A 12,689-nucleotide genomic window follows, 5' to 3' on the forward strand; every position below is an offset into this window, starting at 1 on the left:
GACACTGAAGGAATGCACTGAAACCAGGTGGCATAAAAGTAACATAACAAACCAGCTTACGGGGCATGTAAACAAAGAAACCACTTTGATGATTTTGCCCTCAAACAACTAAGTTGTTGAATGCATTTGCAAGGTACAAATATGAAAAACAGCAAACGCTTAAGGCTACAATTAAAATACTTTATAACAGCCATGATTGGAGTGTAATTTCATACAGTTGTATTTATATTAAATGTAAAGTCAGAAAGACAGAACCAGACGTGATATCATTTTTTATTTTAATTTTAATGAGGTAACGTTATTAAAAATATGTTGAAGAAAGGAGAAAATATGTATCATGTAGTTCCTGTTGGTCGCCGATAGGGGGCGATGAAGATCGCTGATTACTTACAGCCTTACCGCCTTGTCCCCTCCCGGCTGCCGTCGCCGGTTCGGCCTCCGCCACTGAACGACAGCGGTCCATCTAATACCGATAGCTAGCCTATATGTCCGTCTAGTGTCAAAGATGGCGAACGTGGTGCTGGAGTTTAAGGCTTCTGCCGGTGACTCCGAGCCGCAGAGTCGTCCTGTCCTCATCATCGGACAGCAGACCAACCTGCAGACAGCATGGAGCCAAATCAAAGGAAAACTGCAACCGGTCGTTACCAAAGAGGTAACGTTAATATCGTGAATTTAAAAAACCCTATTGTTTAGTGACAGCTAATGTTAGCGCTATGCTAAACCAAGTGAGCGCTGGCTAACACCAATAGCGTTAGCTAAATTAATTTAACATTAACGACACTTGAACACCATTAACGTTAGCTAGCTAGCTCACGTAAAGTAGCTCTAGGTGTATACGTTGTAATATCCTAACTAATAGTTAATTAGCTTATCACGGCACAATGTAACGTTATTTTTTTTAATAGTTATTGGCTATATTATTGTTTGGCTATTAGTGTAATTTAAAGTCTTGAACTGTGTGGCATCCTGTTCATGTAACTTACCCTAACTTGTTCATTAAGGTTAATCAGACTGCCTAAATACACTTTTCTCACGGTATCTAACGGAGCTGTAAGCAGTGTGTTGTAGAGGGTCGTGCAAAGATGGCAGTCTGTCTATAAAGAGAGACTTGAGAGTCTGTGAGGTCAAGGAAAGAGCTTCTCAATATCCTCTGACAATGATTCACCATTGTTCTCCCCACGATGGTCAAAGGTCTTTGCCGTACTTAAGCTGCTAATTGGGACACTGTCTGCAAACTCGGGTGAACCTTGAAAGAATCAAATTTTTAAAACTCCTCGTCACATTGTCCACGCGCATTCCATCTGCATCCACACATTTGAGATGCAAACGGTTTTGCTTGATAAGTGATTTAATTTAATCAGTTAAAGCAGTTGGATTTTCTGTCAATTGGAACAAGTGTTTCTGCTCTGCTCCACAGTGAATCAAAAATGTCAGTTTTGTTTCATGTTTTCTCAGATCTGGCAGGCCGCTCTCAGTGCTTTGAACCCAAACCCCACGGACAGCTGCCCTCTGTACCTCAACCATGCTGTGGTGGCGGCTCTTCCCTCACGGGTCAGCAGGCACAACAGCCAGTCTTCTGCCCACTTTGTGTCCCGCCTGGTCCGTTCCTGCCTTCCTGGAGGGAACAACCGCTGCATTGTGGTCAGTGTTGTAACATAATAGTTAATAGATGTGGGGCAAATTCAATTTTCTATTCCACCTCCTTCAGGAGCACTTCTAGCGGCGGAACAGATGGGGCGACCATCCCTTCTATGACTCCTTCTGGGAGTCCTATGGCATTTAAATCTGGGTCATCAAGTGGAAGGACGTCTTGTGTGACCAAGTGGCTGATATGAGTGTTTCTTTCATCTCCAGATGGTGTGTGAGCGTTCAGATGTGTTCGCGTCCTCCTGTGCCATAGCCAGAGCTTTCCCCATCTTCTCTCGCCGCTCCTCATCTTCTCGCAGGGCTGAGAAGAAACGCGTCGCTGTGGAGATCGTGATTGTCGGGCAAGAGAGCAGTTCTCTTGGTGTCGCGGAACTTAAGGTCTGCGTTTATACAGTTTTGCTCTTCATTTTCCTTTTTAAAATAGGGCCTTTAAGACGCTACTTAGAAATAGCATGTTTTTAAACATCTCTGTCGTGGCTGAAAGCTTTTCTTTTGTTCAGTGTCTCTCCAACGCCGCTCACGGAGTGCGGCTGGCAGCTCGGATTGTGGACACGCCATGCAATGAGATGAATACAGATCACTTCCTAGATGTAAGTGAAACGATTTCTCTTTTGTAAATGTTGTTGAGTCTACTACAGTCACATGGTTCCAGTTATTTTGCTGCAGCTCCCTGTCACAGACCATCATTGCTGTTTCAGGAGATCAAGGCTGTGGGGAAAGAACTTGGAATAACTCCAGTGATCATTCGTGGAGAGGAGCTGAAAAAAAGAGGATTTGGAGGTAGTGTGTCTGTAGATGTCTCTCTTATGACTGTGAATATTTTGACAACTCGCCTTTTGAATAACTGATTCAGAGTTACTGTAAGTGACCTTTTTGTCACTTAAAGAGGAGAATGCAGCTAATTTAGCTTTGTTGCTCAGAATGTGTATTTTCCGGTGAGCTGCCTGTTACTGTGGCTAGATAGCTTCAATTTTGCAACAATTCATTTAAAAACTCAATATTTCGTACCTAGATACACAAATTTATTTACTACTTTATTCTGGCAATTTATCATCAGCAATCAATAAAAGTGTAATGAACATGGACATTAATTATCTTTGCATAGGTCTGAAATCCTAACTCACTGTGATTTTATTACACTTTGCATCAACATTTTAGTTAAAGACGGTGTAACTTTATCCTTTATATTAAAATTATTTGTAAAATACTTATATTCAATATTGGGAAAAGGCCTTTTATAGAGCGATAAGCATGTATATCCACAAACATTCAAGAGATGACAAATCCTAAAATTGATCATTGGTAGTTTGGATTATTTATGTTTTCTTTCTCTGTACCCTGTCAGGTATTTATGGAGTTGGCAAGGCGGCCGAGCATCCTCCTGCATTAGCAGTCCTGAGCCACAAACCAGAGGGTGCGACCCAAACCATTGCATGGGTGGGCAAGGGCATCGTGTACGACACTGGAGGACTCAGCATCAAGGGAAAGGTACGTTTCCTCTGGAGAAGTGATGGTAACTATTGTGCATCATAAAAGGTTTTGTCATGCTACTGTCTTGGGAAAATCACTGCGGTCATGTTCAACACGGATTGGTTGTTTACTCTGTAACGAACAGAAAGCATGAATGCCAATTTCCTGATCTCATATTTTACTGAACATTGGCGGATAACGATGTCAGTAGAACTCTTTATTTCACACTGTGATGGTTAAGGTAAACTGTAATCAATCCACGGTTGACATGTGTGTCGACCCGTGAGGGGTGATCCGTACGGATCGACAAAACCAGTACACTACAAACCAGCTGGTAAAGCCTTCTGACTGTAAATATGTGGGCTGCTGGGTCACTCTCCTGGTCAGTGCCGGCTAGAGGTGCAGCACTGGAGTGACATTAAAGATGAAATTACCTTCCATCACATGTAAATGTCTTTTCTTATTTTTTATTATCTAGACATCAATGCCAGGGATGAAGAGAGACTGTGGTGGAGCTGCGGCCATTTTGGGAGCTTTCAGTGCTACTATTAAACAGGTGAGCTTTTGGGTTATCCCTCAGCAGCTGCCACCTCTGATTCTCTGCAGAAGAGTTGTTTTAATGGGACTTCCTCCTCTGTTGGCTCCAGGGCTTTAAGGACAACCTCCATGCTGTGTTCTGCCTAGCAGAGAATGCAGTTGGGCCCACAGCCACACGACCTGATGATATCCACACTCTCTACTCTGGAAAGTGAGTCTCTCTCTTTGATGATGATGCTAAATCAACAGGGATGATTGTGGGCAGCTGGTATAAAAAGCATTCGTCATTCGTGTGTTTTTATAATCTCAAGGACTGTGGAGATCAACAACACTGATGCAGAGGGCCGGCTGGTGCTGGCTGATGGAGTGGTGTACGCCAGCAAAGACCTGTCGGCTGATATTATTCTGGACATGGCCACACTGACGGGGGCACAGGTGGGTGACAGCCACTGACAGACATTTGTTAATATTTGCCAACACAGCCCGTGAAGGGACCAGAACCAACTACAAATGTAGTCTTCTAACAGGTATTGTCTCTGTATCTAAAATGTCTTTTTGTGTCTGTTGTCCAGGGGATCTCCACGGGGAAGTACCACGCAGCAGTGATGACCAACAATGAGCAGTGGGAGGTTGCGTGTGTGCGCGCCGGCCGCAGCAGCGGAGATCTGGCTCACCCTCTGGTCTACTGCCCCGAGATGCACTTCAGCGAGTTCACCTCAGCCATGGCTGACATGAAGAACTCTGTGGCAGTAAGTGACGAACTACAAGTTCATCAAAACCAAATGCTTAAACGAGGCCTGCTCGATGTGAGGACAATCTGCGATATTGTTGAATATGACAACATGACTTGAAGCGTCAGCTTGATTGTCCTTTGAATTCAGAACCCGATTGGGTATTAATATTTTATATATAACTAGGATAAATGTTTCTAGAGCAGAAGCACTAATGTTTACATTAGCAAAGTCACTGTATAAACTCATTATTTCACTGGAAAAAAAATCTAAAATGTCCATAAAATAAAGCATATTCCTAACATCACAATGTTGTTTGACGATTAGAAAGAATGAAGAACACAGATCTATCAGTTTCAGTCCTCCTGCCACTGATAGAGACGTGAGGGGCTGCTTGTTCTCAGCCAGCTGATAAGTTTACAAGAATTTTAAGATATGTGTGCAAACTAAGCTGGACTACAACAGTTAGACGACATATAGACAGCTATTGTTTCAACTTGTGTAGCCGAGGGTTACATTGCACCTCTTCTTTATGATGGTAATAATAACATGAAGGCTCCTTTTAGTCTGCAATTAGACGGCAACAACTTTATTACTCCAACCTTGTCAACAACGGCACATCACTGCTTCATTCCTTCCGTTGCACCCTTCACAATAAAAGAGGCGACTCATCAGTATAGCTTACAGTTGTTTGAAACAATTCGCTAATAGCCAAGCTAACGGGCCGTACTAGAGGTGGATGAGAGACTGTGGACAGAGCAGATTCAAATCTCGTTTTTCTTCATGTTTACATCACGTTTACGCTTGTTGAGAAATGCTTCAGAGTGATAATTAATACTACGGTATTTTGCCCCCGGGCCTGTTTAATCCCACATTTCGGTAAACATCTATAAATATATATATATTTTTATTCATCACATGTGTTGATATCGCAATGATGATGAAGATTAAATTCTTCGTTCAGCCCTACTTTACTGACACTTGTTTTTTTTCCGATTGATTTATTGTAATTGTAGCTCCGTGTACCTGCATCTCCCTTATCTTGTGCACATTGTGCTCGAGTTGCTGAGGTTCGTCATCCTTTTCTTGTTTCTGCAGGACCGGGAGAACGCCCAGAGCTCCTGTGCCGGCCTCTTTATTGGTTCCCACCTGGGCTTTGATTGGCCGGGTGTCTGGGTCCATGTTGACATCGCCTCTCCTGTCCATGCTGTGAGTAACCAGGGGTTTGGTGTTTCTGACGGATGTTGTGCCATCAGTTAGTGCTCCGATTTTTACCCTCAAATCACATGATCATAACTTAATGTTGTATACCAGAGGTAGCCAACACGGTGCCCGCGGGCACCTGGTCGCCCGCAGGGACCATGTGAGTCGCCCACAAGGCATGTTCTAAAAATAGCACTAGGTCCCCATGGAGCTCCGTCTAAAAATTGTAGTTTCTGTCCTTTTTAAATCAAAAACGATTGCATTCATGTAGATTTTAAAAGGAAGAGGCCGCACCGCACTAGGTTTTCAGGTTCCGAATGGCGGACGCTTCCCGTTGGCACCGGACGCGCCGCACCCGCCGGTCCGTCAGTCCTCGGAACAGGCCGCGGGGCAACAACTCGTAGGTGGCGGGGGTAGAGGCGAGGCAACGCAGTACGATCGAAAAGGCCCAGACTAGAGGTTTGAACGCAGGCGACCAAAGGCGCTCGCGTGCCTCGGAGGGTTGGATCCCCCCCTCGGCTATAGACGAGACTTTTTACTAGTTTCTTCGTGGAGAAAAAGGTACCCAAAAAAAAGCTGCTGACAACAGACTACAGGCCGGCATGCAGGCTTCATTGCGCAATGCAAAGTTGACCCAGATTTCCCAAAATGTGGTGATTAGTACTAATGTAATAGGATTCATTTCAACATGTGAAAGAGTTGATTTTTTATTATTCTACATCACTGATAATTTGTATAAACATGGGACAGAGTTCATGATTTATTCAAAAATGTTACGAAGGTAGTGATTAGTACAAACCAAGATGTGAAGATATGACAGTTAATGATGTCCTAAAAATTTTTAGAAGTGATCATTTTTACAGAAATATAACAGGTGTGATTTTGAACAAAATACACAATCATTGTTAATAATTATTGTGAGGAATAATTAACATTGACATGTGATCAGTCTCTTCACATATATTATGATTATTAAAAGGTGATCTGTGCAACTTTGTTATTCAGGAAGTTTGTATCAAACAAGTAGCCCTTCGTACTACTCGGTACCCTTGAAGTAGCTCTCAGTTTCAAAAAGGTTGGTGACCCCTGTTGTATACTATACGTTGTATAGCCCCTTTCATACAAGAAATGCAGCAGAAAGCTTTACAATAAAGGAAAATAGACTTATGTGCCCTCGCTACCAATCTGCGGTTAGATCTCTGAGGTTATAGATAAACACAACAGAACCTACTGTTTCCGATGGCCACAGACTCACCACCAGTCTTGATTACACCCAAATAAGCATTTTTTTAAGCGTCTTCTCAAAGGTGTAAAGTCACTGTGAATGTGAAGGGTAACAAACACACCTTACGTCTTATTGTCTCAAATCTAAGGAGTATAACTTAACACACAATTTAAGGACCGTGTTGACTATTACCAGAGACTCGGTGAGCTGAAAGAAGAGTCAGCAGAATGTGTAAGGAAGTTGGCAACAACACCGCTATGAAGCCTAACATCCCATTTTGTTTTGACTAAAGCTCCTGTAGATCATTAAAGGATCGGTCCACCGTGTTTCTAGTTGGTCTGATGAGAATAATCAGGTGCCAACATGAACACTAAAACAAGTTTTCCTTGCTATAATCATTCTCCTGTTCATACTCGGCATTCAAAAGATCTGTTTTTATTGTAAGTGATGCAGAATAAAATCCACAATGTTTGCTCTGTGCAGAAAAGTATTCTAGAAGTCTAGACTGTTTGTACAGAAACCAGCTGTGCCAGTAATAAATATAGAAACCCCAACTTCCTCGTTCGTTTAAGAAAACTCATCGCTGTGTTTGAAGAAAGAAAAAGCAGCGTGACTGCTACTCATTACACCTCATGTATACTTATAAATCACAGAGATGATTCGACAACTTCCCTGTACTAACACTTTGGAGGATTGGGTTGTAGAACAAACATCGTCTCATGTTTCAGTCACATTCGTTCTGAATGATGACTTTAAAAGATAACTGCAGGGTAAGTTTACAGCAATGCTTGAATCTGACCCGTGTTTTTTTTTTTTTTTTCTTGTCTGTGCAGGGAGAGCGTGCCACAGGGTTTGGCGTTGCTTTGCTGATGGCCCTGTTTGGTCAGGCATCGGACGACTCCATGCTGAACCAGGTGTCTCCTCTGGGCGCAGCCACCAACACGTCTGAAGACCAGATGGAGCGTGACTGCAAGAGGCGAAGACTGGTGTAGAACATACTAACGGTTTACTTGCCAACACCGACCGCTCCGCTGCCAGACTGTTGAAGAAAGTGCTCGTCCAGTTAGTTCAAACATTTTAAACTGTGATCCAACTTCCTGTGTTTGATAGATCTCACTGAATAAATCGGTCAATCATGAGAAGAAGCAGGTGTGTTGTGTTTTTATGAAAAGCTAGTTTTCTGTTTTTGGTAACCACTGTATTCACACTGCGTATAGTTTGATTGTGTGATCTCTGGACCAAACTGAAGTGCTTACTGCAGGTTTTTTCACATTGGTGGCAGATGAGCAATTGACGGGCAATGCCACATATGCTTTGTCAGCACAAATTACACATACAAGATGTCGACTAAATTCAAGTAGTAGACAGATTCCAGCTCAAGTATGATGTTATTCCACCCTTGTGACAATCTTGTCCTTTTTTTAATAAAGGTGGTGTCATCTGACCTCTGAGGGCTGCAGATTAGCTTTTTGGAGACATCTGCTGAGAGACGCAGTTAAAAGTTCAGGGAAAAGCATTTAAGTGGACCTTAAATTCAGACTTTTTTTAAAATCTGTTTCCTAGGTCAAGAATGAACTAACTAACTGAGTTGTATTGCAGGCACCTACATAATGACCATTATGGGTTTTTAGACGGTTTGAAATTTTTACTATCGGGAATAAAAACCTTTAACGGCTTATCACACAAGAACAGATGTGAACAGTGATAAGGGCCACAGTTCATTAACAGTACTCATGATGTGACACTGATGGTTCACTCAAACTGCAGTGGCTTTGCAACAAATTACAAGACAACGATGAAATATGTTGCATTATATTGGATTTTATGAGTATTTTCCATTTTCATTATTCTGGTCCCCATTCTTTAAACGTGTTATGGGCGTTAGAGGGGTTTTTCTTTATTAATTAATAAAAAAAAATAAACATGTCTTGTGGAGAAAATAATCTTTAAAAATTCCAAGTCAAAGTATATTTGATTTGATTGCCTTTACAGGACCGATTGTCTTTGTGTGTCCTCTTCACTGAGGGATGTACTTGTGACTTTCCTATAAAACATGTGATGTACTGGTCACATGACTTTACCGCCACTGACTTTACCCGTAGAATCACCAGTGATCAGGCTGCCTCTGCTACCGACAGACCCTCCTCTCCTCATTACTTAGTTTAGTAAAGGAAGGTGTAAAGCCTGCTCGGTGTTAAAGATGTCTCCAACGGCTTTACTGGTCCTGTTTTCGGTCGTGCTGTCCGGTGTGAGTGCCGGTGTGTTTTTCAACCAGAAGCAGCCGTGTTACGTCCGCACACCGAAACGAAACGATTTCGGACTGAAGTAAGTAAACATGGTTGTGTTTTTAAAAGATAAGGTTAAGAATAATCAACTTGTTAGCTCCGGGAAAGAGTCTGTTTTATCTAACAGTTAGCGAGCTAGCGTTAGCTGTAGATAGCCGTTAACGTCAGTTGATCAAGTAACTGGAGTTAAAGAGTTTAGGTTTAGCGTTTATTACATTGTATCTGTTAAGACTTATGACTTGTGGTTAAACGAAACAAATGGAACGATATAGTTACGCCTTCAGGATTGTCTTATTACTGTATAAATCACGTTATTACTCTTTAAATCACGTTATTACTCTTTAAATCACGGGGCTTAGTGAACTAGTTACAGTTTGAGGAAACAGGTAAATTCCCCACAGCAATGAACACTGACTCATTGTTCTAAAGACTGCATTGGTAAAAAGATACACAGCACAATATATCACATTAAATGTGAACTAATAGATTGTGTTTTTTGTGCAGTTGATATCCCAACATGCTGTTTTAAAGATATTCAGTTTTGTACATGACCAGCGTCATGTGGTGAAGAATACTAAAGTTTTCAAGATAAATATCAAGATTAGCTTTGGATTTTAATGTTTATATTTCTAAAGTCTAGCTAGTACAGTAACGTATAGATTTAAAAATCTGTTTATGAAATATCATCTAGAGCTAAAATGATTAGTCGATGAAAAAGTATCTGCACCTATTTTGATAATCAAACTAACGCAGTGTCTTTTTTTAAAAGCATAAATGTCAATACTTTCATTATTCCAATCCAGACCTAAGACATGTTTAAATCATTTAAATAAACCAGCATTTGGTGTGTTGCTGCTTCAGAACTAATGTACGTATCACCTGTCTGTCCACAGGACCGCTCCTCGTCCGCATGAGTATTTAAACATTTCTGAATTGCCCAAAGCCTGGGACTGGAGGAACATCAAGGGCACCAACTTTGTGAGCACGACCCGCAACCAGCACATCCCCCAGTACTGTGGCTCCTGCTGGGCCCATGGCAGCACGAGTGCGATGGCAGGTATGAGTCAGCATTCCTGTTGGGGACGAATAAACATGCAATCATTGTGGTTTGGTGATGGTGTAGAACTGCAGGTGCTCACATGACTCTTCACACAGATTTTATTTTAGAGGATTGGAGTTCCGCTTTCACTTTGCACAGAAATGAGAACTAAGTCTTCGAGGTGTCTTTATGTCTCAGCACCGGCTGCAGTCGAGGGTGGAGGGTTTTTCTTCAAATTTGGCACAAACGTCCACTTGCACTCAACGATGGACTGATTTTGGTGTTCTCAGGAATGCCTTTTATGTCATAAAAGAGTGCTAGTGAAGAAAGTCATAAAGAACTTCAAAATAAGTCTTAGTATAGTATGCCAAAAACACTTGTCGCTTGTATAGTATGGCATAGAAAATGTCATTAAAAGTCATAATGTAGTATAACGTACATTAGTTAGAGTATGCCATAAAATGTTATGAATAAATCAGATTATAGTGTCGTAAAAAGTAAAGTATGTGATGGTATAATGCCATAAAAATCACAATAAAGTCATGGAAATGTCATCACATAGTATGCCATTAAAAAAATGAAGCTCTGGGTTTCCTCTCTCACCAGATCGCATCAACATTAAGAGAAATGGAGCGTGGCCATCGGCCTATCTCTCTGTCCAGAATGTGATCGACTGCGGTGAAGCCGGCAGTTGCCACGGAGGAGATCACAGCGGAGTTTGGGAGTACGCCAACACACACGGGATCCCAGACGAGACCTGCAACAACTACCAGGCTATAGACCAGAGTACGTGAACTTCAGTGCACACAGCCATGGTTACGATCACTTACCGTGTCTCATTCTGCGATACGTTCTGTGTCCCTCTCCAAAGAATGCAATACTTTCAATCAATGTGGCACCTGCACCACCTTTGGAGTGTGCAACATTGTGAAGAACTACACCCTGTGGAAAGTGGGAGATTTCGGATCTGTGAGCGGGAGGGAGAAGATGATGGCAGAGATCAACGCTAGAGGACCAATCAGGTTTGCACCTTTTTTTACTTGTAGAGCAGCAGTAGGCAGCCGCTCTGGTACTTATTTGTTAGACTGCTGTGGAACATTTGATGAATCGTATATATATCCACGTCTTCATTCCACAGCAGCGCTACACTTTCTGATTTCACTAATTGTTTCACCTTCACCCAGAGGAGGTGAGTAATCTGTGATGTTTTGTTTTCTCCAGCTGTGGGATTATGGCCACAGACAAGCTGGATGCCTACACCGGAGGCGTCTACTCTGAATATCAGGAGGATCCTTCCATCAATCATATTGTGTCAGTGGCAGGATGGGGCGTGGAGAACGGAGATGAATACTGGATTGTACGCAATTCCTGGGGAGAGCCATGGGTAAGTCTTTATCAAACAGAGAACTTAGCGATGGCTGTCGGCTCTATCGTCAAAATAAATGCCCTGCTTCCTGAATAATAATATTGTAATTCCCTAAGTAAGAGGGGACATCTTCAAATGCATTGTTGTTCAACGAACAGTCCCAAAACCCAGGGTTATTTAACTTCCGATCACATATAAAACAAAGACAACCAGCAAATCCTCACAATGTACCCATCAAGCTATCAGAGCTACGATAGCATAGAGCCATAAAGTTGTCGGCGCTGGCAGATAATCTGCTATGATTGGCCGGTCTGCATTCGAAGGGCGGGAACGTTTGGCATTTTGGCTTGAAAAATGACTACAACGATTGATCGTTCATCACAATAGTTGTTGATTCATTCCTCCAGGGTGAGAAGGGATGGCTCAGGATTGTGACCAGCGCCTACAAAGGAGGAAGTGGAAGCACATACAACCTGGCGTTGGAGGAGGACTGCATGTACGGAGACCCAGTGGTCCCCAAGGCCTACCTGTAGAGGAGAGCAGCACCCACAGCGTCAGGAGACACTCTTCATGTCTTCCTGTCTCGGGCAGAGAGACACTTTCTCTTTGTAAAATGTTTTAAAGGGAATACGATCTATTTTTTTACACTTAAAAGGGGTCAAATCAGACCTGCTCCAATCAATGCAAATATTCAGCTTTTTGTAGATCACATTTTTCAATGCAAACTGACTCAGCCAAAGAAGAGTTTATGATTAGTCCTACACTGCTGTGACACTGACTGTCTTCAGTGTGTGGTGTTTATTGTGTTGACAGTATTGCACCACACCGTTAGGAAAAATACATCAACTTTAAAGTGTGCCTTATATGCACTGGCAGCCGAATACAAACTGTTATTTCCTTTTTGTGTTCACACTTATCTACACATCAGACATTCTGGAAAAATTGCAATCTTTGTTTTGTTGTTTTAAATTGTGTCAATAAACACAACACTTAAAAGTGATGCTCCACACACACAACCTGTCCTTTGAGTACAAATCACTCCGTCTGTAGGCGGGAAACATCCTGTGCAAAGCTTCCTATGGTGACATGATTGTATAGTTTACTGTATCTATGTGCCAGTCGTATTCACTGTCAAAATTCAACGAACTAGCTTTGTGCTGTGCAGAAAACTTGTCTCTTTCTTAGT

At 42.2% G+C, this 12,689-nt stretch overlaps 2 protein-coding genes and 1 long non-coding RNA gene across 3 annotated transcripts; 2 read left to right on the plus strand and 1 right to left on the minus strand.

Moving 5' to 3' along the window:
* Positions 1-461: 461 nt before the first annotated feature.
* Positions 462-7,958, plus strand: npepl1 (aminopeptidase like 1). Its single transcript, XM_076111197.1, has 12 exons — positions 462-652; positions 1,456-1,641; positions 1,855-2,025; positions 2,148-2,237; positions 2,346-2,427; positions 2,993-3,135; positions 3,596-3,673; positions 3,765-3,865; positions 3,966-4,089; positions 4,227-4,403; positions 5,484-5,594; positions 7,647-7,958. The coding sequence occupies exons 1-12, from the start codon at positions 506-508 to the stop codon at positions 7,803-7,805; spliced, it is 1,569 nt and encodes a 522-aa protein (XP_075967312.1). The 5' UTR covers positions 462-505; the 3' UTR covers positions 7,806-7,958.
* Positions 6,283-9,966, minus strand: LOC142970771 (uncharacterized). The gene is made up of 2 exons (XR_012959296.1): positions 8,910-9,966; positions 6,283-7,852 (listed from the first exon to the last, which is right to left on the minus strand). It is a non-coding gene; the product is annotated as an uncharacterized LOC142970771 (long non-coding RNA).
* On the plus strand, positions 8,911-12,519 carry ctsz (cathepsin Z). Its single transcript, XM_076111201.1, has 6 exons — positions 8,911-9,138; positions 9,992-10,155; positions 10,744-10,923; positions 11,009-11,159; positions 11,359-11,521; positions 11,911-12,519. Exons 1-6 carry the CDS (start codon positions 9,014-9,016, stop codon positions 12,034-12,036), a joined length of 909 nt encoding a protein of 302 aa, XP_075967316.1. The 5' UTR covers positions 8,911-9,013; the 3' UTR covers positions 12,037-12,519.
* The last annotated feature ends 170 nt before the right edge of the window (positions 12,520-12,689 follow it).

The sequence above is a fragment of the Anarhichas minor genome, unplaced genomic scaffold, assembly GCF_050575085.1.
Source record: "Anarhichas minor isolate MPS153535 unplaced genomic scaffold, ASM5057508v1 ptg000043l, whole genome shotgun sequence".
NCBI classification, from domain to species: Eukaryota; Metazoa; Chordata; class Actinopteri; order Perciformes; family Anarhichadidae; genus Anarhichas; species Anarhichas minor.